General features: G+C 43.2%; 1 protein-coding gene and 1 long non-coding RNA gene across 3 annotated transcripts in view; one reads left to right on the top strand and one right to left on the bottom strand.

The window, feature by feature from the left end:
* The window catches only part of DRC11 (dynein regulatory complex subunit 11), an 85,487-nt gene that overhangs the window by 35,727 nt on the left and 24,944 nt on the right, over window positions 1-24,816 (bottom strand). For both annotated transcript variants that reach the window (XM_090144528.1, XM_031604527.2), the window contains exon 7: window positions 5,190-5,274. In XM_090144528.1, the coding sequence (XP_090000654.1) occupies window positions 5,190-5,274 (85 nt within the window). The remainder of the gene's footprint in view (window positions 1-5,189; window positions 5,275-24,816) is intronic.
* The window catches only part of LOC149917323 (uncharacterized), a 32,741-nt gene that overhangs the window by 1,260 nt on the left and 6,665 nt on the right, over window positions 1-24,816 (top strand). Inside the window, exons 2-3 of the long non-coding RNA XR_016468492.1 lie at window positions 73-262; window positions 760-840. This is a non-coding gene — a long non-coding RNA (uncharacterized LOC149917323). The remainder of the gene's footprint in view (window positions 1-72; window positions 263-759; window positions 841-24,816) is intronic.

Genomic DNA, 24,816 nt, shown 5'->3' with positions numbered 1-24,816 from the left:
TGATGAGCAGCGAAGCATTTCATCCTCTTGGATAGATTAATAGATTGACTAGAGTTCAAAATTGGTTTTTAGTGTCCCAGCAGGCCTGCTGTATCCAAAACCAACAGAGCTACCCAGAGTACATCCTATACTGTAGCGCTGATACCCAGCCAGAAATCCAACCTGGTCCCTTCTGCATCCAACCTCTGCTCTGCATGCCTACCAAAGGGCAGCCATAACCACTTCCAGCATCTCAGCGGTGGGCTGATCCAGCAGGATTCCTGTAAGCACGCATGTGATCAGCAAATGGTTTTCATTTTAGGCGGTGCTACCAAGTTTTACTGGCAATGCTTGAAGCGTATGCAGAGTCTGATTGCAACAACTTGTTTTCGTGTTTTTATACAGATGAATAGGGTTAGACCAAGCTTCTGTGCTTGTTAACCCACTATAATGGGATGGAACTGTTGAACTGCCCTCATTCTTTTGTCTTGCAGTGCATGTGCAGGTCTGAGATGCTGAGGCATCACTTGGCTGGCAGCGTGGCCAGCATGTGAAACCTAACTTCTCTGAAGTCTCTGCTTCCCTAAAGAGCACGACAGGGCAAATATAATTTTTCCTTTTCTGCATCAGATACACCTTCTCCTCTATGTTCCTTTAGTGTAGATTTTGCAGCTCTGCTTGCGCCTCTGCTCTAAGCAGCTTCATAATTGCAGAGGACTGGGAGCTGGGGTGAAACCAGCTGTGTATCTAACCTTGAATGGTTCATACTCTTCTATACAGAACAATTTCCCCTCCAGCTACAAGAAGCAGCCTGAAGAATCTGACAATAGAAGAGGAATGAAAGGAAAGGACAAGCAAAAGGTTAGTTTGAGATACTAAGCAATTCACCTGCATTATAATACCTTTTTTTTTTTTCCCCACTGAAGAAAACTTCACGGTGGAAATAAAAGCAGGTGTCTTCCTAAATTATTTTAGACTTCCCTTTCTTTGCTAGGTTGCCTCTTTTTGAAATGAGGCTAAAAGTGCTTTGGGAACTCTTAAAGTTGGGGAAGAGAATGCACATCAGTAAGGGTGGATGAATTTTAGCCTCTGGTTTTCCTAGTCTTGCTGTAGGAGCCCTGCAGACCAGGTGATTACTTCTATCTGTAACTTTTTCTCTCGAGGATGAAAAGGCATTTTTCTCTATACTGATCTTCCACAAAAGCCAAATCAACTTTTCTACTCATACATCAGCTTAAGAGTTCCCAAACTTTCTTCAATGCAATTTCTCTTTATTGGAAAAGAAAGAGGCAGTGAAACTGAGTGCCACCTATGGATGGAAATGCATTATGTTGGAGTTATGAGCCAAGTATCTGCAACTCCCTAGCTGCCAGCAGGACTTGCCTGTGTTCTCTGTTCCTCAATCACAGAAAGCTTGGTGTTGGCTCAGGCAAGCAGATATTTGGGGTAAACGTTCTTCCTCAAGAATAAGCCCTTCCTTCATCCCTTGAAAGAATTCCTTTGTTGAGCTTTTCGCCTTTATTAGTGTTGTAGACATAAATAAATAGAGCTTGGGAATTTCAGATCCGCAGCTATAGTGGGTGTGAGACAGCCTCGGAGCCTTGCAGTTCTGGCTCTAAGACCATTTTGAACAGAAACACTTAATTGGCACGTAGCTTGTGGTCTCTGGAGAGACGATTTGCTCTCTTTGAGAACTGTGTAGAGGAAGAAGCTATTTTGATGTCTAAGACAAAAAAACAAAACAAAACAAAAAATGTTTCTTCTCCCAGGAAACAAGACCATCTGAGATAGGAAGAAATGCCATCCCCATGTTCCAGAGTAGCTTACCAAACAGCAATCTGTACACCTGCATTGTCTGTACATCTCTCTTTCCCCCAACTTGAGGACACTGAAGGGGTTGTTGATGCTGCCTGGCTTTAGGCACGCAAGCTAGATTGTTTTCTAGCCAGCAGAGACAAGTTCATCACACCCAAGAGGCAGTGAAAAACCTGCTTGGATCTGGCACTGCCATTCACAATCCCACTGATTACTGGGATTCGTGAGGACCTTTAGCTGTCGGCAGTAATGAATAGTAATTAGTGGCACTAATAGCTCACAGACTGCCAAATGAGGCTCAGGATCAGCAGCTAATGCCTACTTTTTTTCTCACCCCTTCTCTAGATGCTACTGGATTAAATACTGAGATTACAGTAATATAGAAGTGACTTTGAGCTCCAAGCAGCAATTTGAACGTGTAACCAAAATCTCAGTCTTATGTTGATAAGCGACTTAATGTTGGTAATGAAGGGGGTTTGGGAGCGAGGGAATGACTGCTAAATGACAGCTCTCGTGGCTTACTTTCACGGTGATGAGGCTTAATGAACTACAGGAAGAGATTATCGTTCTGTTGGCGGCAGTGTGGGGGGAAAGCCAAAAATCGTCACATTTGATGATTATCTCTGGAGCAAAACATAAAAAGCCATTAGGGATAGGCGTCTGGAACAGATGCAGGGAGATTACACTCCTTCAGGAGATTCTGCTCCTGAAAAGTGCGTAGGAAGTAGAGAAAAACTCGTGTTCAGTTGAGAACAGATCATTTTTCTGACTAAATGGCTGAGGATCTTCCATTGGGATCTGTCTGGCTTACCTTTTTGAAAAGCATTTGTAAAATGTCTTGTAAGCAGACTGTGAGGGAGGCACTACAAAGTCGAGTAAGGTCAGAGTTGTCAAAAGATAAAGAAATATCGAATGTATAATAATGCAGCAATGGTTCGTGAAGTGATTAATTTGTATTTTATTTTCCCCAACGTGTCTTTACCTAAGCCTTATAAAATGCTCGCTTGTTAAATGCAGTTCTGCCCTGATTTTCCATAGAGTCTAACTTGGGAGCAACCAACCCATCCTGGGAAGGTAATGCATAAAAGAGGTGAAACCTTCTGTCTCCCCTGAATTCAAGGACAAAAATCCCATTAACTTCAATGGGGCCAGGATTTCATTTATAATGCTACACAGTAGACCAAAGTGAAACAAAACCAGATAGCCTTGGGATTTTTAAAATGCAGGCTGGCTCGGATGAACACAAAATATTTTACTTTTCTGACATTCAGGTAAAAGCACGAAACTTTCTTTCGCCAACTGCATTCTGGATGCCTGTATGGGGCATATGAGGCACCTCCTGCTCTCAGCTGTGCTGGAAAGAAAGGGAGGGAAAAAAATGGCTCTGGGGATTTCTTCAGAATCAGATAATTGCTAGTGAAAATTTGCAAGAAAAGTGCCTTTTTTTTCCTTTTTTTTTTTTTCTTACAAGTATTTTTCCTTTTATGCAGGGAAAGCAGGCAGCAGAACAATCTCTGCAGGCTTTTTGGCTTCCTTTATATTTTATGCAAAGAGAAAGCAGATGCGCAGGAACCACAGCAAAAGTGCTGAAGGTGGGAGTTCAAAGCTGGGAGTAGGATGGGGAAAATATTTCTCCAGTGCATACTACCATCCCCAGTTTTGCTCAGTGTAATTCCTTGCAATGGTTTGGTTTTTTTTTTTCTTTCTTTTTCTTTCTGAATTGTGCCTATCTTCGTTGCTCGCACCTCTGATCAGCATCGTGTCCCCAAAGCTTTCTGCAGCAACGAGCCATGCTTGCTGGGTGGCTTCCCTGCTGCTCAGGGTAGCCAACAATGCCTTCTTGACTCTGGCATGTGTTTCTACTTTAGAAGCTGAAAACTTAATGGACTGGTCTCCTTCGCTCTGGGACTGAACAACAGAGTGACTGAGATGCAGAGGCCCGCGGGGTTGACCTTATTGTACTCTGAACTTGATGGAAACAGGAGCGTACTCTGAGCTTGGTTTTAGCAAGGCACAGAGAGCTGTTTGTTGCAGTGTTCTTGTGTATTTTTGTAAGCAAAGTAACTAATGGTTAGAGTACTGTGCTTTATGCTGTATTTACATCTCCCCGCACCGTGCGGATGCTGCTGGCATGCCCCAGGCTTTTCCCAATGATTCCAAGGACTGAATCCAAAATATTGTTTTTACCATAGTTGTATAAGATCATTGGTGGCAGGCGGCTAATGAATACAACAGCCTTTCTCAACAGGGGAACTTTTAAGGACTGCAGAGGTCAATCTGTGGCTGTTTGGTTTTCCTAGTCTGGTAGCCACCACAACTGGTTCACTCAGGGGCCAAATCCTGCTCCCGTGTGCAGGGTTTCCTGTTTATAAATTCCCTCAGCAGACTCATTGTCCTGCAAAGGAGGCACTTCTGTTGAGTGGAAGAGGTTCAGAGTGCCAACTGCTGCCTTCATTTCTCTAGATGCTCTTAATCACCTTCCCTACGTGACAGAGAAAGATGATCAGCCACTTCCATTAGCACAGAAACCAGAAGAGTCTTCTGTTTGTTTGTTTCTAACTGGGAAAAACAACTGAGATCATTATGAGGATGCATAAGATGAGCCAAGATGAACACATCCCTTGTTCTAATTCAAACTCGGCAGCAAATCGAGGCCTAGGCCTACCCGTGTAAGAAACTCTACTCTATTTAAACTCATTAATGGTAGATTATGCTGACACAGGATGCAGACACAGTAGAACCAATTTCAAAATGTATTTTCTAAACACGGCAGCCCCAGATGAAGTCCTTCACTTGAACACATCCCTTGTTCTAATTCAAACTCAGTAGCAAATCGAGGCCTAGGCCTACCTGCGTAAGAAACTCTACTCTATTTAAACTCATTAATGGTAGATTATGCTGACATGGGATGCAGACATAGTAGAACCAGTTTCAAAATGCGTTTTCTAAACACGGCAGCCCTGGGTGCCAATTTAAATCAAAGTTTTTTAGGTGAGGATTAAACTCTTTGGTATGTATTCCATTAGCACCAGTATGGGTACCGCACAAATCCCAGCTGGCACCAATTGAACCATTTGGATTTTACTATAGGAGAGTGACTCTTTGTAGCTGAACCCATTGCTCCTGGCTCCCTCAGACACCTATGTGTGTAATTTGCATGGCTGGGTGCTTTCCACCATGACTAAGTGGGTACATAGTCTAAAAGGGAACTAATTTTGGTAGTCAAGCTTTGTGGTTTACCTTGGAAGAAAACAACTGTTTTGTTTTCGTTGTTTAACCACAAGATTCCTGAAGAACTAGAGGACTTTGTTCAGAAAATTTGCAACTTACAACATGTTTTACAGAGATTCCCTCCCCCATCCCATTACACTTTTGCATTAAAGGAGTGACAGTACCTGCTCTGGAGTTTTTTGAGAAAAAATAGCCATTGAACCTCCTGCTTCTTTTGCTGGATAATCTGGAAACCTGCCTATGATATGCCTGCAAGAGAAACAAAAGATGGAAAAGGACTTAAAATCCGTATTTCTTCACCTGTTATTGCCTCCTGTAGTGGTGTTTTTTTGTCCCGTTATGTGACCTATCAAGCATCGAAACTTAGGGAATTTCTTAGGACTTCATAGCCAAGAGATGCAGCTTGAAGTGCTCTGTGCTGTGCTTTCAACATCCAGCTTTGTAAAAAGGATCATTTTGTTTAAATCAGTTTTTGATCTGCAAATTCCAGATTGTATGTCTACACGATTTCCCCCCCCCCGCCCCCAAAAGTTTCCAATGGATAGTGAAGGGGGAAATTGAGAGGCTTTGTGTTTGGGTGATATGAAGGAGAGCATTGGTGTGCCCAGATCTTTTGCAAGTATTAAAATACGTAATTACAGTCCAAAGGCCGTTTGCACTGATAAGAATCTGTTACTTTTTTCACATCAATAGCTTTTTGGATTACATCAGTAAGATTTTCTGTTTGGTAATATCAAGACAATTTTCCGTTCCAAATTCTGACGTTTCAGAAAAGTACCTATGCTGCTTTCAAATCAAATAGTAATGTTTCCTTTAAATGAAATTTCCCTTGAGAAGAAAGTAACTCAGAAAGGTTGACATGATTCATAAAAATTGCTTTCATTCTTCTAAAACAACTGGTATCTTAAGGGACTTTCCTAACCTACTGTTAAGCAGCAGACTCAATTTTGAACTGAGATGAGTGTGTATGGTTTGGATCTGTAGCTATTATTAATGTATATTGTATATATATATATATATATATGTATATAATGTATTATTAATGTAATACCAATTAGAGAAGAATTAACGTACATTCATCTGTGATTGTGAGCTCTGACTTTCATGTTCTGCGATTACTAGTTCTATAGGCAAGCAGATTTAGAACTTTATTCATTGTATTCCCAGAAACTGCTCTGCATCAATGAAAGGGTGCCCTTGTTAGTGTGGGTCTTTTTTTTTTTTTTTTTTTTTTCCCCTTGATAATGGGCTTTTGGCCTCAAAAAACCGCATCCTCAAGTTTACTGGATGGTAGATCGTGCTTTGTTTTTATTCTAAGCAGCCAGAAAATAGCTCAGTTTAGTATTAAATGTGACATTATTTTAAACGTTGCTACAAATCTGGCTTGCAGCAGCAAGAAATCTCAAAATCTGATATTAAGGCTGTTGCTACTTTACTGATGCCAGCTGGGAGGAAGGAAAGGCAATATGCACTGTGGGTGAAGAATCATTTTGGAGCCCACCACCCACTGGATGTAGTATTAGTGCCAGCTTTCAATATTTATTAGTGTTACATTTAGTATTTGCACTAGCTCTTCGTTTTTAAAAATATTTACAGTCTTTGCAGACAGAAATATTTACCTTTTGGATACATATGATAAGCGTGTATCTGAGTGCTGATGAAATTCCATCAAGTTCTTCCAATTTGGAAGCAGGATCTGGTTTGTTTATAACCTATATTCTTGTGTGATCTTTCTGCTCGTAGTTGGTGCAGCTCTTTGGGATGGCACGACTCACCTTTTTGCAGCAGCTACTTTGCAAGAGCTTACATTGCAAAGTAAGTTGATGTGAATAGAAGCTAATGCCAATCTTTTGAAGTGATAGGAAAAAAATTGTCAGCCATTTACTATCCTGTCAGCTGTTTGGGGGCTGGGTCTTTAGTTGAGGATCATGCAGAATGTAAGTTCCCATGGTCATCCGTGACCTGAGAGCAGGCAGCTACCGCACGTTTCAGTCATGCTGATTCTTTAGGGACATCTCTTTGTTCTTTCTGAACTTCATCTTTTCATACGTATCAACTGTTGGCCAACAGACACGGAGCATTATTCTCATCTTGCTTCCCTGTCCGACCTCCTGTGGGTTTTACTCTTGTTTCTCTAGGTTTAAATGCCTACGGCTTCAATCTTGTAATGCCTGGAAATTGTGCACATGCATGACCCTTACAACCAAATTCCTTTCCTTATGAAACCCTCTGAGTTCAGAGGTTAAACACTTGACCTGTACAGAAAATTTCAGCCACTGATTTTCCTCACCTGAAGTCCATTTTAAATGTAATAAATCACAATTTTCTTCCCCATTTTCTTTTTGGCAGCAGCCTACTCAAAATGCCACTGCACTGGTTTGTCTCATGCATTTCTCATAAGATGCTATTTTGGATTCAATTGGACCCGAAGCTGTATTTTGTGTAAGCTTGTTTTATGGTTGCTGATAATGACAAAGCATCGGGCTGAAATAAGTGACCAGTAGGCACTTTGCAAATAGCAAGGCTGTTCCTTGCTCCATTAGATGTTGCCCAGGAAGATTCCACCAGTCATGTTCTACATCAGAGAGAGAACACTTCTTGAACAAAGAGGATCTTCCAAACACATGGACTGATTTTGAGGTTGCTTTAGAGTGACAATTGTTCAAATACTTTTAAACTGCACTCCCTTTTAGAAACACCCTACAACCAGTGAAGCTCTCATGATCAGAGCCAGTTCTCAGGCAGTAACACTGAAAGAAAACAAAACCAGATGATGTAGGAACTTCTCCAAACTAGAGAATGCTGTTTTGTTTTATGGAGCCAGGAGGGTGAGGTGTAGGAGGAAGGCTTGACAGTTGAAACCTTTCTCAGTTCCAACTCTGAAAATGGAACAACCATCCAGAAAACCCAAACTTGCAGAAGGTGGAGCAGTGTATGTTCTCATATTTAGCAACAAGCCTGAAAATTGAAGTGGAATGAGGAGCACTATATGTGCACCTCCATTGTTCATTAATTCTGAGAGGTGAGGTGTAAGGACACTCACTGTAAAGCCTTAGGCCATTAGAGATCAGTAGGTGAGAATTTCAGACTGGTTATCTAGGTTGCTCTCTTGGTTGAGTGAAAAAGGAGACCGCTTGGGCTGCATTTCCTCCAATCTGCTCAGCATTGTATTCAGAGTACCTTGATGCTTCCTTTGTGTAGGTCGCTATACCTAGCTGACAGATAACCTGCAAAGGTTGTTGGCCCTGATGCTTTTTCTGCGTATCATCACAAAGAGAACAGTATACAAGAACTAAACTGTTGATCAAAGAAGTCTGAAAGTCTGGTTGCACGTTGACAAGCAGTGGAGAATACAGAGAATTTAAGCTCTGGGTGACTATTGGAGCATGTAATGTATGAGAGATACAGCACACGTCAGAAACACCTGGTTCCCAAAGCAAGTCAAAACTCAGTGGATCTGTTACTTATTATTGTCTCGAGACTTGCAGGAAAAGAATCTAATTGTGCTTTTCCAGCATCGCATAAAAATGTGCAAATGCCAGAACTGGAAGACACAACTCTTATTTTCAACACGTTTGCTTCAGTGGGAGTGCTGACAACATGTTTAGGACAAGAAGCAAAAGCAGGAACAAATTCTCCTGCAGCCATCAGACTTCATACGGAGGGTGCAGTTCTAAAAGAACAGATGTAAAATGTGAAAATTCTGGCTGCTCACTTCAACTCAAGCGGCTGCACAGAAGCAAACAAGGCGAGACTAAAGGCTGGGAGGCAAATTTCAGCAGTAGCATGGGGAAGCCTGCAGGCAAGGAGTTAAGGATGGCTCCTGTGGGTGACCTGCTCCCTGCTGTGCATCCACTGAACAGAAACTTGTTTGGGAACATTGCCTGCACTGCTGCAAATCAGACCAGTAAGTGCCAAACAGAGTTTGTGGCAGGCAAAATATCTTTCTTTGGGTCAGAACCACCGGCTTACCAGAACTACTCAATGTTCTATTGCTGGAAAACTGTGGAGAAGGGACGTTTTGAAACTGTGGAATGTGAGAAATCTGTACCTCTCAGGAAAGCAGTGCAATCCTTTCAAAGGGAGCATGGTATGGGTTTGGTAAGCAGCTTTACAGAAAAGCCGTCTAATTGGAGTGAATGGAAGCCCTAAATCTAAATCAAAACAGCTCAACTGGAAGAATAGGGGGATGAACAAAGATGGAGGAGTGAAAAGAGATGCTCTTCAATGTCCAGCTAAGTAAGAAAGGGTCTAATGAGATTCTTGTGTTGCTACTCTAGAATACACCCTGCTCTCTTCTCTGGTTCAGTTACTGCCCTCCCCGTTTCCAAAATTATTCCTCTTATGATAACTCAGATCTGTCAACTGTAATTGAAAAAGAATGATCTTTTATGGTCTGCAATGTAAAATCTTTTGTCTCTGATCATAGCATAGATTTCTGGCGCTTCTGGGCTCAATTTTCTTTTAGTGCACAGCCCAGGTTTTAATGAGGTTTGAATGGTTCTTCAACATCTCCAAATCACCCCCAGATTTGGTATGAGTCAGTATGACCGGCAGTCTCCTGCTGAAGTCTCTGCTAGGCACTGAATGCCACGGTACCCCAGTTCCAACCTGGAAAATAAATTCCTTGTCTGGACGATGGCCATGCATTGTGCTCATCACATCTGGTGCTTCTACCGCTGCTCATTTCAGGAACATCACTGTTTTTCCTTGCGTCTTTTCTCTCCGTTCCACATTGCTCAGGAATGGTTGTAGTTAAGGCTAAATATGGCTGTTGATTTATGAGAACGTACTGTTGATTTAAACAATTTGTCTGGTAATAGACTCAACAAGTTACTACCTACTCTATTCTCTGGCGTGATTTTACGTGTGTTATTCTTTCTTTTTGGCCACCACTTCTCTAGCTAATTGCATGAAAGGCCTTGTCACGAAAATAAAAAATGGTTCTTTGGAGAAAAGAAGAGCATTTAACTCTTTTCAGGTTAAGAAAGGATGCGGGCCGTGCACAGAAGAGAAGGCATGAATGATGGTTGTCCTTTCTAGACGGAGGAACACCAGTGTTCTGCACAGAAAAGGAACAAAAACAAAGGGTGAGGGTCCTGTAGAGAAATAAACCCCTCTTTAGTTTGTAATTCTTGCCCGTTCCTGTAATCTAACTCGATATGTGTTCTCTTAAATGGAAACGTTGATTTATTTTAGCTATCTTTGCTGCAGCATTTTCTTTCCTTTTGTGTGTGCGCTTCTGTTAGTTCTTCAAGAAAAAAATAACCCACACAAATATAGAATTACATATATAGCAAAATTGATTTCCACAGGCTCCTTGTCATCTTTAATGGGTTTGGACAGACATACTACAACTGATGTTTTATCTATGGTTTCGATCCTCCGAGCAGTTGCTTGAGGATTATGCAGAGAAGTAATTCAGTGGGGTGACCTGCAGGGAGAAGTGTTTGGAAGATTGGAACCCTTATTGTTCTGGCTAAATATTTGGCTTTAAGTTTAAGATCAAGTGTTGTGAGGCCAGCAATGTGGGAGAAGAAACATTCCCATGGAGGACTAAGTGTGGGAAAGGTGATATCCTCTATTACAGTAACTATCATAATGAGAAACAATAGATGGTCTTTGGGGTACCCAGTGACTTTCTTAGATCTGAAATGGCAGAACTGAGCTTCAAAGACAAGTAAGAGTTGGGAACAGTTGTTGGGGGATACAGCTCTAAATGTGGAATGTGGTAATTCTTTGTGATAGTTTTATTACACGTAGTTTTTATTGGCCAGGAAAGGTAGACCTTTGGCTGACCCAGTACAGCTGTTCTCAAGCTTCTTGAGTTCCCAGAGAACAGTTCTTACATTGAAATAAGCTCTTCTGCTTTGTCAAGAGGTTATTTTACATCTTCCAGAATCCTCCTGGTCTTTTAAGGATAGCAGTAGGTAATTAGTGTACCGGGAAAGAAGGGAATTTCTGTTCCTGTTCAGACGGTCCTCATCATAAGTTTTCTGTGCCATGACTTCTGTCTATCCTGCCTCCTGCCATAAAAGGATTTTTTGACCTATTGGTTACTTCAGAATTCTGACCAAATATTCCTGGCTCAAGTTTTCTCTTTGAAATTTATCAGAAACATGGGAAGGTAGCTCTGCGAGCACCACTGGGGTTTTTGAACGAGAATAAAAGGCAACGTGGGAATGAACATTACTAAGGGGAAACAAAAAGTTTTATTTAACACCTTCAATAATTCAGCTTAAGTTAAAAAAAAAAATCAGATTAAAAAAGCTGGCAATATCAACACTAACAGAAATGTCTCAATGCTGGTGATTTTGCATGCCCCTGCCTGCACCCCCAAAAAAGATTGCCAGTAATTTTCTTGGAGCTCAGACCTGAATTACTTCAGGACTGGGAGTGAGTCAGACCCTGCCCTAAGTAAATGAACTTGCTTGCAAGAGTTAGTAATAACATCCAACCCATAACAAAAGCTTAGACAAGTCTAGAGAAGTTGGTTATTAAATTTACCCACCATGGCACAGAAATGGAAATAAAATTAAAGCGACTGGAAAGTAGATTCTTCTGATTCAATATACTTTCCTTGACTTGACTGCAAGGCAAAACAGTCTTGGGCAGGGTTGCTGTGAGCCTATGTGAAGTGAAAGCATCTCCTGATGGACCCAGGGACATCTGGATCCCATCACTGCCCTTGGAGGGAATGGTTTCTGAATGAGGAGCAGGGCTCATCATCGTTTTTGCAGGGTAGTCTAGTCTGCAATATTTCTACTGCTGTTGGCCCTACCAGGCCTGTCAGCAGCTGCCTTATTAGTGAGGAATTCATCAAACTGACTATATGCAATTGGGGTAAAATGTTGTTTATCAGAAACAGCCTCTAGAGAACCAGAAATCCTCCAGTTTTACTTGTCTGAAAACTACAGAAGAAAGTATTAGGAATGTAGTAGTGTTGAGATACCAAGAACATACAAGGCTGATCTAAAAGCAAAATAAAAACTCGATCAATCTGACTGATAACTCTAGAAACAGAGTATGGTGCATCACGGCTGTTGGAATGACCTGCAGGCACAAACATTTGTTTTGTTGCTTGAGTTTACGCTTTTCTTTGGTTCTTCATTCTATTTTGGACGTTTCCATGACCCAGTATTTACTGGAGCCAGGATGCAGGCTATGTTCCTCAGTGGTTTGTCTCATTAGGTGAAGGGCTGCTCATCACCTTCCACAGATAGATGTCCCTAGGCTTATTTCCAGTGTCATCTTCCTGATGACAGCCTACAGCCTTCGGAAGAATGCAGTTCTGTCAGCTATGCTGTAATGGGACTGCACTGTGCAATCCTTACATGGAGAAGAGAAAGGCCCCTTAGGGCCTAGCACCACATTTGGGGAACTTGACCACTGGAGTAATGGGTACACTGGAGAGCTCAAAACTCTCATTAAACTCTCATCTGTTTTGATTTTTGTACATCTTACTACTCTTTCCAGAGTGAGGTCAAAAATACAGAAGCTGACTCAAAGAAAGGCCAGGTCAAATTCCCTGTGCATTTACTGAATTCCTTACCTTTGGTCAGCTTATCCTGCCTACAGAGAATGTCAAATCCTGACTCAAATTGGCAATATTTCCTGTGCTTAGTATTAAACTTAAGAGACTGAAACAATTATGGCCGGTTTTAAGCAAGATTACTTTAACTCAGACTAGAAGCTTTGCAAGAATAGCTTTCCTGCAGAGTCAGCCAGAGGGAGTCAACAGTACTTTATTAACACAATATGAAATCTGCAAAGAGGGAAGTAAAAGCATGCAATTTTGTAGCAAGGCCAGCCAAAAGAAATAACCTGCCCTCCAACATCACCAAATCGCTTGGGAAGCGGAGTGAAACGGAGTGCACTGAACATTTTATCTCATCAGATTTGCTGGTGAAACATTCGAGCCATCGCTTTTGCTTCTAGAAGCCGTGGTGCCAGGGAAGCAAAATGGAGAAGAATGAAGGTGCAGACTGGGCAACTTTGAGTTGTTTTGCTGTGGCTCATCACTAACCCGTGCTTTAAGCTGAAGATAATGTTTAGCTGAGGGCTGAGCTGCTGCAAAGATGCTGCTCATGTATGAGCGTTGCGTTGGCTCTCTATGGACTTTGCAATGCTTTTGCATGTGCTGGATGTCTTCTGCCACCACTTGACTGTGAAAGGCACTTGAAGTATTTAAAGGGTATTAGAGGTATTAGCTGACTAAAAACTCTCTGAGATGACTGTGTTCTCCTCCATGAAGCTATTGTTCATGTGCTGGATGGAGAGTTGTATGCGTGCACAGTAAATGCAACACACCTGGGGCACATCAAGCTCCCCGTGCAGCATTTGCATCCTGGGAAAATGTGGATGAATAGCTTGAAAACAGAGAATCTTTGTGCTTTGATCTACCCTGTTTTAAACACTTGAAGAAATACAGCAATAATAGTAATAACAGTAATAGTTATCCTCGTGTGTCAGTAGTTAAAATGAGCAAAGCTGCCTGAGGCAATGTCTAAAACCTTGTGATTTCTGTCTGATTTATAACTGATTGCATCATTTTGCAGTACGGGGAAGATGGGTAAATCTGAAGGTTGTACCTGGCGTGTTTCAGTGGTTCATTTCCCTCTTCTGAGCCTGCCTTACGTGCATGTCACCAGTGCAGAAACACAGCTCAGTCTGATTTCACTGACGTGGTTTTTGCCTCCCTGTGCTGCTGACCTGCTGTGTAGCCACGACTTGTCTTTAAGCATTTGTAAAGGGCGATGTGCAATCAGCATCTGTCACATTACTGCTTGCTGCTTCATTTCAGACCAAGAGTGTAGTGTTGTGTGAATGGGGCTGCTCGCAGCTGAGATGGTGCTTTCTTTAGAAGTGTTTCTGATGTGGAAGTGCTTCAGTGGGGAGTGAGAAGCTGAAAATGTGGCAAGGTCTATTCCCAAGTTAAGAAAGCCACCAAATATGATGATGCCTGTTTTACTTCTGCTAATGCTGTTGTCCATCTCAAGCACTCCTCCTGGTCCGTAATGCTTGTGGTCACTGCTGTAACTAAATGGCTCAATAGCACCAAAAATAATTTAGAATCTCTGCTTTGGCAATTTACTGGTGAAAAAAGACAAGGAGAAACATAGATCATAGGATGGCTTCGGTTGGAAGGACCTCAAAGATCATTTAGTTCCAACCCTTCTGCCTTGGGCAGGGTTGCCAACCAGCAGGTCAGGTATGTTGATGTTGGAAGTGCAATTTGAGAAGAAAGGTTGAGACTTAAAGGCCAAACTGCTTACCCGCTTATTAACCCTAGAGGGTTTTTTTCTTCTCTCTTTCTCTCTCCCTCTGTTTTTTAATACTGGAAATCAAACTTTGCATTGCTTTATGGGCCTATAGACTGTATCAGTTCTTTGGAATGGCTTCGTTATAGGAAAGCAGAGCTCCCCAGGGGGGAGGAATGTAAAGATTAGTTTAGGACAGGAAAGAAATATAGGCATTATGTGGGAGAGGCTACAGTCAGCTTCTCCCACCTTGGCTCCCATGAGTTCCCAGGCCTCCCACAACTGCAGACCTTGCAAACCGTAAAGAATAAAGCATGTGTTAGATAGAATTTCCCAGCAGAGGATGAAGGTGAAATGATACGTTGGGCACAGAGCTGCCCTGTCTGCGGCAGCTCTCAGGGCTGAGCCAATGATGGGAAGCACATGGACTCAATGTGAAAGATGGCAGAGCTCTGGCTCTGGAATTTGCTCCCTTGGAGCAATTGTATTTTGACTTGGAATACTTTGAGGACTCCTGCAGCTACACAGACTGCAGGCTTTAACTTACAGCCACTCTTTAAACCAATATCTTCAAAATTACTTGTTGGATTACGTGCTTTCCAGAAAAAAAATCTGCAGGAAAGACCCGGTCTCCCTGTGTGATGGGCAGTACAAAACAAGAAAGTAAATTTCCTTTCCAAGCCACCTAAGGATTAGTGAGTCAGTAAGGCGCTCTGAGAGGACAGAGGGGAGTTATGTGAACAGATTTTAGTTAGGAGTGATGCAGTTTCCTGATATTATATAAAAATCTCAGTAAGCACTGCACCCTTTTGTGTAATACTGAGCAGACTTTTATGCAAGTATTAAGTTCTTCTATGATTCTACACTTTTTTTTCCCAAGTGAACCAATGTTGTATTTCTAAGGCGTCATACTAAATTGGACTGTGTAGAAAATATTAATTTGTACAAGCCTAACAAGAGCAAGCAAACCCCTTGTAAGCACCATAAAATCTCCCTTACTCAGCCGGGGATGGTAACTTTTAATACTGCAGTTGCATAAGTTATGCATAAGGATGCCTGACACAGCAAACAAAACATAACTGGTGATGCTAATAGCTGGGCGTGTTTAGAGAAAATGACTGTAAATAATTAGATTTTCTGTTGTAAATGTACCAGGCTGAAACACAGCCTGACTTTAAAGCCCTGGACCCTGACCTGGATAATAAAAACAACCTGCTTGATGAGGTCTGACCAATCACCCCCACGCCGAAATGCTCAGTAAAACTGAAACACATTGATTCTGGAAGGAATGGGTGAGACTCAGGTTTCAGGCAAGTTCTCATCCCGCCCACAGAAATACTACCTCCAAACCTTTTCAGTGTTGAGGTTCAAAAGGAATATAGGTTTGGATGGACCAGCTTTCATGCTGACTTTGCATAGGGAGGTGTCTACCTGCACGCTTGGCCCGCTTGCAAAGCAGTGGGTTTGCTACATGCTCGTGTAGCAAATGTGCTGCTTGCTGCTCTGAAGGGAAATAGCCAGAAAAGAACCATAGAATGGAGACATAGAATAGAATAGAGACATAGAATCATAGAATCACGAAGGTTGGAAAAGACCTAAGAGCTGAATGCAAAGGGAAGGGGAAAGAATTGAGACAGGGGAGGTTTAGGTTGGATATTAGGAGGAAGTTTTTCACTCAGAGGGTGGTGAGGCACTGGAACAGGTTGCCCAAGGAAGCTGTGGATGCCCCATCCCTGGAGGCATTCAAGGCCAGGCTGGATGTGGCTCTAGGCAGCCTGGTCTGCTGGTTGGTGACCCTGCACATAGCAGGGGGTTGGAACTGGATGAGCATTGTGGTCCTTTTCAACCCAGGCCATTCTGTGATTTTATGAATAAGCCTCACCTGCCCTGGGCATACTACAAATCCTGGGATCACAGTGCAGCTGTTACACACAGCTCATTTGCTATAGGGACATGGAGGTGGATGGATGCAGTCACCTGCTGTCTACATCTCCCTCTGTTTAGCCCTACTGGAATTTGACTTATACCCCAAATGGAAGGGCATAATCTCATTTGAACTAAATGCATCTAGATATTTTATTAACCACCTAAGAATCTGCTTTCACTGAAGCTGTGCTCTCCGCCCCTGCGGAAGCCGAGTTGGAGTCTAATTGTGTACTTTGATTTTTGGTTTGAGAAAGAGATGAGCCAAGGTACAGGTGAAGGAGAGATGAGAGCGGAATGGGAGCGGTCTGAGAAGTGCAGAAGATGTTACGCTGATTGCCAGCGGAAGCCTGGATTTTCTATGCTGGATGATGCAAATCCCCTGTGTGAGGGATTCATTTAAAATTCAGCACTTAAGTAACTTGTCAGCAGCTCGTTAAATAAACATGCAGGCATATTGAAACCGCATTGGCCACGTTCAGCCTTATGTTCCATCAGACATTCTGCCGCTATGGTCCCCAGTATGTAAACTCCCAAAAACCCACTGTCAGTGAAAAGGGCGAAACAACCGCCCTTCAGAACTAAATATATCCCCCTTATCCTGTGAGAAAGAATAACAGGCTGTCATTCACAGCCCCATTCCCAACCATAACTCGCATGCCTTCATCCTCTCCATACTCAAAATCAGACTTCCTGGCTGGAGACCATCCAGTCTTTTTTTTTTTTTATGTACCCACCTGAGCTCTCTTACTGACTGCTTTTTTGTCTCTGCATTGGACATGCTTCATATTTTCCATCAGTCTTTGGTTCTGGCTGTACCTGTTTTTCAGATTGGTACTTTATGGGTTTTTTTTTTCCCCCCAGTTATATGCCTCTTTCATCCCTCCTTTTCTGATTCTGCTTCTCTAGCTCCTTGTGACTGTTTCTGCTCCCTTTTTGCTCTGCTTCTTGTTACAGTCCACGCCACGTTTCTTTTTTCCCCACTTGCCTCCTTTCTTCTTTGCATTCCACAGAGCTAAGGCTGAAAATGTCTTTTCTACCTCCTTTGCTTGCTTTTCCAAAGAGATCTTTCTGTGGAGCAAGTTTGGGAACCACTGCTCTGTGCTTCCTGTTCGTTTTTATTCTCCTGACTTCTGAGCTCTTCCTTAGTCTTTCTTTTCCCAGAATATCTTCTAAACACCTCTCCTCTGCCAGACACTGACTCCCCAGTACCTGTCTGCCCTTCCATCAGGCACCAGTGGGACTCCTGATTCTTTTTTCTCTGCCTGTTCCTTGTTCCTGTATCCCAGCACATCTTCACTCTGCTGCTGGAAAGGGAGGAAGTGGAAAAATTGGTTCCTTCACCTGCACTGCGTTAACTTGCTGGAGAAGATACCTCTCTCCAGTAGGGAGTGAAGTGAAAAATTTGCTGGGTTGGGTCCCTTCCTCTTCCTGCTGGGATTCACTCCCTTCTTCCTTTTTCTCATGGATCAGTAGTGTGCTGGTCAAACCAAGAACAGGTCAGGTGGCAGAGCAGACCCCTCTGGGGCAGTCACAGCGGGTAATGAGTTGGGTTGCTGGATCAGAAACCAGCTCTGAAGTGGAAATCTGGGCCCCGCTATCGATGCCAAACACCCCATTTGCCTGTTCCTGCCTTCAGAAATCCCATCTGCTGTGTGGGGACTCTGCTTTCTTGAGAAAGGAATAAAGAAACAGCAGTGTCGGAGAACTGCGACCTAATATACGCAGAAAAAGCCAGATTTCCCAGAAAAAGCCTAATCCAACCTTTAAAACATGGAGAGCAGTGTTATAATAAGCTGCTGGCAAGCGTGAACCCTGAATCTTACTGATGTTTGTGTCTGCACGAGTATCTATGACAACAAATAAATCTACTGTTTGGGAAGTGTCCTTGAGAACATCGGTGGGGGGGCTGTGCATTGTGTTGGTATCACTTAGCATTTCCAAGCTGTTAATTCCTAAGTATGACTGTAGATGGCTATGACTACGTTAGGAAAATGAACTAATTAGTTACAAGATTTTTCTTCTTGCTTGCAAATGGGACCAGCTCAGAATAATGCTATTTACTTTAGCTGATTCCAGACTTTTTAGGCGTAGGAAGGAATGAATATTTTTAGGAGCTTTAATTCTAAACAGGAGGTTTAAACTCAAGGTCAGTGGACTTTGAGTCCCTTTCAGACATTTAAGGAAGGTAGGAAAGTGAATCTAACCTTAACTTGCTATAATGGTCAGTTTTCACTCTGCAGTGCTACAAATCCAAAAGCAGAAAGCAAACAAAACCAGGCAGTTTAGATGCTGAGCATTCAACTTAAAATATGTAGCTCTGAAAATGCCAGTCCAACTGATTCAAGTTTTTCTAGTAAGAGGACAAGTTGAAGGCATCGTTTTGCCTGTGCAAAACAAAGGTCCAACTGGACCTATCCTTCTGATCCCAAGACACAGCAAAAGGAGCTGCAGTGTGACAGTGATGGGTCACTACCATGGGTCCTTTGGAACATGGTGGTGATGGGTCAGTGGTTGGACTAGATGATCTCTCTGGTCTTTTGTAACCTTTATGAACTCCATGGTTCTATATATCTGCATATATCATGGTTCTATATATCCATCTATATGTATCTTGCTATTCTACCTCTACAGGCTGAGCCAGTAGGCTCTAGACAATTTTGCTTGTAGTCTACAGTTGCTTGAGTGTTTAGAGCTTGACAATTGAAAAGGCAGAAACTGGGGTTGTGAAATAGAGTGAGGAAAAGGTTAAGTCTATCTGGACAAAGTATTTGAGAAGCGAGCAAGTTGAGGAGAAAAGTGGAAGAGGAGAGATTGGTCTGAAGAAGAACCTTGTTCATTATGGCTTTGTAATGTGCGACTGTTAAATCTGAATGAGCTTTTAATGCCACTAATGAATAATTTATATGCAAGCATGGTAAGAGGTGTGCAATGCAAATCATGCCACAGTGAGAAGATGAATCTGTGTCTGCAGATGCTAGAAGCCTGGAATGCTCCTGCAAGAAACCCCTGATCTTGCACTGGTGGTGAACTGGTTGGAGAGCAAGTCTTTGTGGTGCAAGAGTATGTAACTCTGCCTGTAACAGCCTCCAAGCAGCTCTGATTCTGACAAACTTGCTCATTAAGTACACGGACCCCTCTCTAGAAGCTAATGGGAAGCTTAGAATAACGACTAAGCTGTGTTAAACAATATCAGGATCTGAGTGCATATTTGGTAACAAGAAGTCAGTCAGCAAACTGTCAGTCCAAGGAAAGGTCGTCCAGGGAAGGTTGTTAACAATGTAGTGATTTAAGATATCTGAATGTCTATCTGGAAGGCAATAGCAGAGTTTGGAGAGCTGGTGCAGATATGTTTATGTGCAGCATCCTCATAGGGGCATAAGGATGATTTGTTTACACTGGGACTGGGAAATTCGACTTGTACCTGAGATGCTTTAAGGATCTTATTTTTGTTCCTTGATCATTTCAAACTTTTGAGAGTTCGCTGAACAAAATGAGGAATTAAGGAACGGCAGCAGAGTCCTTTGCATGTGTTTTTAATCACTGTGTAGAGCTGGTAATCATTATAAATTTAAGAGTAAATTCAAGGAGCCTTATGAGAAAGGGAAGGCAACGTATTTCAGAGTTTGTGATGATTTAGAAAGCAGAGCTAGCGATATTATCAAGGCCTCTCTGGAGGCCTGACACCGGGGTTCAACTGGTCTTACTGTTTCAGATACCCGCCGCCAAGATTTGTCTGTGTTTCACCAAGTATGAGAAATACATGGACACAGGGGCTTCCGCCTGTTCTCCCCAAAAGCCATCAAGCCGCCTCCATTAATGTCAGTGCACTCGTAAATTGTTTGCTTGCACCGAAGTAGGCAACTCCTGCCACTGCACAGAAGCTCCCAGAGGTGTCCCATGCCTCCTGTAAATCCATGGGCATCCAATAAAGTAGATTCGCTGCAGATGGACTTAATCAGCTGCCTCCCCTCCTTTGGAATTAGAGGGGTTCACACTTTTAAAAGCAGAGTTCTCACGAGCCAGAAGGAACGAGGGTTGTTTTTATTAATGGCTATCAGATCTGGATAGCTGATTCCACTCAAAGGGAACACAGGTTGCAGAAGTGTGGGCTGCTCTGGCCTTACTGACATCCTGTTCCTCTGCTAATCTTGCTGTTTAATCCTCGGCACGCACTCTCTGCTCTCCCCCTCATGCACAAACAATCCTCTTGTTTATGATAACTTATTTTCCCTCTGTGCAAAGAAACCTGGTGGGTTATTTGTTCTGGTACTCCTCCGGTAAGCCAGTGATGCATTTTGCATTCCATTCCCTCGCTTCCCTCCAGCCCTGGTGATGTCTGCCAAAATTAGTCAATAGACAACAACACAGTGGAAGCTTTAAGAACGTGTCAGAGAAAGCTTGAACATTACCCATTAATGTTTACAGCTCCTAATTATGTTAATTAATCACTCCTAGAGGTTGCCTCACCCCGGAGCCCAAAGGCAGGAGTTTAGTTCTCACAGATACGCGCTCAGATTTGGATAGCAGAGTGGCTGCTTGCAGCAAGGAGCTCAGCAAGGATGAGCTGCCACATTATTTATGTGGGGTGGACAGGTTCAGCTGCCTGAGCAGTGTGCTGTCGTGGCTGCCTTGCTCCTGTTGGATCATGAAGGTTGCTTTGGCTGTCTACGCAAAGAACAGCCAAGCATCTGGGTGCAGGCTCAGCCATGGCCAAAAAGATTGATGTTATATTCAAGCTGTTGCTGAAGAATGGCCTTTTGGCATTGGAGAAGGGTGTGCAGAGAGCACTTTGTACTGGCACTAATTATTACAGCAGAGATTACTGCCTTTGCAAAATCTGAAGTTGTTACCTCTGTCAGAAAACAGATGTTACTGATGGAAAAAACAGGTGTCTCTTCTATCTCTTGCTTGAAGGATTTGTTAATGATAGGTCTTCTCCCAACGTGAAATATGCTGTAAATTGTATTGAACTGAAATTCTGTATTAGTTGATTTAGAGACGACAAAAATATTACCTTCCTGGAGGAGAGATTTTAGCCACCTTTGTTGGGTTTTTTTGGCCCATTTTTCTGCTTTTCCTGAGACTTCTCTCTTGTTTGCAGCAGGCCTGATGTAAGAACAATTTAGAAGTTTCAGTAATAAGCCAAAATTTAGCAAATGGGCCCATTTACTGTAGCACTGATGTCTCTGTAGTTCTGCACGTAGACAAAGCATAGGAACAGAAGGGAGCAGCCAAACCCCTGCTATTCTTTCTCAGAAATTCATCTTCACAGTTCAGAGCTTGTCTTCACTCTCTGAGCAAAAGGAGAGAGCTGAGAGGAGACAATCCGTGCTGGCTGCCAAGTGATTCAAAAGAAGCTTCAACTTGTTTCGTGACATTCTCTAAAGAACTCACTCACTTTGGGCAGGCTTTCAGTGCACAAATACAGTTTACTGGGGAAATATCCATGGTAGGTGGACAGTTGGGCTGGTGATCTAGGAGGTCTTGTCCAACCTTGGTAGGTGGACAGTTGGACTGGGTGATCTTGGAGGTCTTGTCCAACCTTGGTAGGTGGACAGTTGGACTGGGCGATCTTGGAGGTCTTGTCCAACCTTGGTAGGTGGACAGTTGGACTGGGCGATCTTGGAGGTCTTGTCCAACCTTGGTAGGTGGACAGTTGGACTGGGCGATCTTGGAGGTCTTGTCCAACCTTGGTAGGTGGACAGTTGGACTGGGTGATCTTGGAGGTCTTGTCCAACCTTGGTAGGTGGACAGTTGGACTGGGCGATCTTGGAGGTCTTGTCCAACCTTGGTAGGTGGACAGTTGGACTGGGTGATCTTGGAGGTCTTGTCCAACCTTGGTAGGTGGACAGTTGGACTGGGCGATCTTGGAGGTCTTGTCCAACCTTGGTAGGTGGACAGTTGGACTGGGCGATCTTGGAGGTCTTGTCCAACCTTGGTAGGTGGACAGTTGGACTGGGCGATCTTGGAGGTCTTGTCCAACCTTGGTAGGTGGACAGTTGGACTGGGCGATCTTGGAGGTCTTGTCCAACCTTGGTAGGTGGACAGTTGGACTGGGCGATCTTGGAGGTCTTGTCCAACCTTGGTAGGTGGACAGTTGGACTGGGCGATCTTGGAGGTCTTGTCCAACCTTGGTAGGTGGAAAGCTGGGCTGGGCGATCTTGGAGGTCTTGTCCAGCCTTTACGATTCCGTGGTAGGTTTCTCCAGGAGAAATGCCTTTGCATAGGTGGCAGAGAAGGAGGAAATGCATTTCCAAGAGTAACAGGGCATAGTAACGGCAGAAGACTTTGATTAAGGCTCTGGTGATATCTCTGGTTGGTTGTGTTCCAAGGATTTCCAGACTGGAGCTTGCTCTCTGAAAGAACTGTCTGCCTTTGTGGCTCGTTACGCAAAACCTAGTTATGAAGCAATTTTCCAATCAGCTGCTTGTGAACTGCTGCCATATTGTGTTGGGACTGCGTTCCGTACTCCTTGGTTACTTGGAAAGCACTGCTGGCAGGCCAAGGGCGTGCACGTACCATAAGGCAGATAGGACTGATGGATGCAATGTCAGCTCCTGCAACCCAGAGCTGAGGGAACGTGGCGGTGAGGCCAGTGCTTGGCACAGCCGAGGTGTGATTTGTCTCTGTCCTGTTGGCAGGACCTCAGCACTGATGAATTGCCAAGCAACTTTCAAACACGTCAGGATTGACTTCATGAGGAGCAGTGCGTGCAGAGTGTGAAAGGCAATACAAGCAGGGCCTGACACAAATACTTTCCCCATTATGCGGGGTTTCAGAGCAAAACCTTTCTCTCCATTCATCTTCCTCCTGTCTCCCCATTGCTGCTGCCTGGGGAGTCCCGTGAACGGACCCATTGGCAGTACGTTCAGCTCAACAAAACAGCCTTGTGAAAAAGGGAAATATAACACGATCGCTTCCTATTTCTTTCTCCTTTCCTCCGCATCAAAGGCCGGGCTGGCTGTCAGGAATGTTCAAAATGAATAAATAGAGCACAGGAACCCCCTGCTTCAGACGGAGTCTCATTCACTCGCCGTGAAGCCCGGCCAATTCCTTCGCTGACAGTGCTCGAGTCAGCAGGCAGAGCAAGAAGATCATTCAAAGCTAATCAGTAAAGTGTAAACCTATTATGAAAGCGCATTTACCCCTCGCCTCCCTCCTTCCTCTAGAAAACCAATCCCCAAATCTGTGGGAATAACACGCCACGTACATAAAAGTTGCTATTACTTAGATCCCCTGTTATTAGGTCAGTGATGCCACTGATGAAATGCTCCCCAGAGCCCCGAGCAGAGGCACATAAATCCTGCAAGAAATTCACGGCGTAATTTGTTACAGCTAGAGGGCATAAGATGCATTACAGCAAAGCCTGCGTGTTAGGCTCTCCCCTGTGATTCTCGAGGCTATCTCTGGTAATAAAAACCTCATCTTGATTTCTGATCCTTCATATTGATTTCTGTCAAAGGCTTTTCTTGGAGAAAGGCACTACGGCATTTTTTCATGTAATCAGGGGATCCTTCTGTGCTCTTCTCTCCGCCCCCTGTTTTTAATATAGAGATGAATCCAAGAAAGATTCGTTACCTGGGGACTGTGGGCACATGCAGTGGAGAAGACAGTGAGGACAGCTTTTGCATATGCAATGCAACACCCTGAATGTGAAATTAGAGAGAAATGTTTCTGGTCTGCAATACTGCAGGAAATTGAAACTAAAGCCCCAGCTATGCAATTGCTGTATTTTTAATATAAACCCCTGTTATTAATATAACGAGTAGAGTCTGTGGGAGTCCTTTGATTAAAATCCAGGCTCAGAGGTGTATAATCACAGCAACTATTAATTTTTGGAGCATTTGCACTCCGTCTTGGGTTGTGAAATGACCGACTCCACTCCTTTTCCCTGGTGCAAAGCAAGTGGTAAATATTTATAGCAGTCATCCTTACAAGAGGAGAAACTTTATACGTGGCTCATTGCTTTTGTAACTTGATAGCAGTTGTGCTGAAAGACAACACCTGCTAATTGTATTTCCCATCACATCCTTTTCCTCTTGAAGGATAAAATATGGAAGGTTGGGTTTATTTTTCTAGCACATACAGCAAAATTCACTCAAAAGAATCTTTGTTCCCTTTTAGCTATCTGTTTATTTAATAGACTATGGAAAATGTTAAGCTCTGTCAAAAAGCCTCATTAAAGAATAATTTATAAGCTTCATTTAGATGTTCATCTCGTAGGCTAGCTTAATGGAGAGCCAAAATACATCCTGGCAGGTAATAATTAATGTCAGCCTTGACACTTCAGATCTGCTCTGCCATTCATTGGGCCAGGCAGGAGCAAGTCACAGCCAGTCCTGCTAGTTCTGCAGTGTCTCTGGCATTCACCATGCTGAAAGCTTGGCTGTGTGTGACACACGTGCTTCCCATGTGCTGATCTTTTACCTATTTTGGATGCAAGCAAACGTGTCTGCTGGGAGAACTATTTTGATCACCTAAATGGAGGCCTCCCATGAAGAGGAGCTTCATAGCAGGCAGTTCTCTGACTTCTCTCTGTGCCAGAAAGTCCTCATCACTCAGCCAGATTCAAATGAATTGAAATATTGGGCCATGTCCAGCCTTT

The sequence above is a fragment of the Phasianus colchicus genome, chromosome 7, assembly GCF_987193195.1.
Source record: "Phasianus colchicus chromosome 7, bPhaCol1.hap1.1, whole genome shotgun sequence".
Taxonomy (NCBI): Eukaryota; Metazoa; Chordata; class Aves; order Galliformes; family Phasianidae; genus Phasianus; species Phasianus colchicus.
The sequence above is the reverse complement of the archived record's forward strand: the minus strand, read 5'-3'. Positions and strand labels throughout refer to the sequence as shown.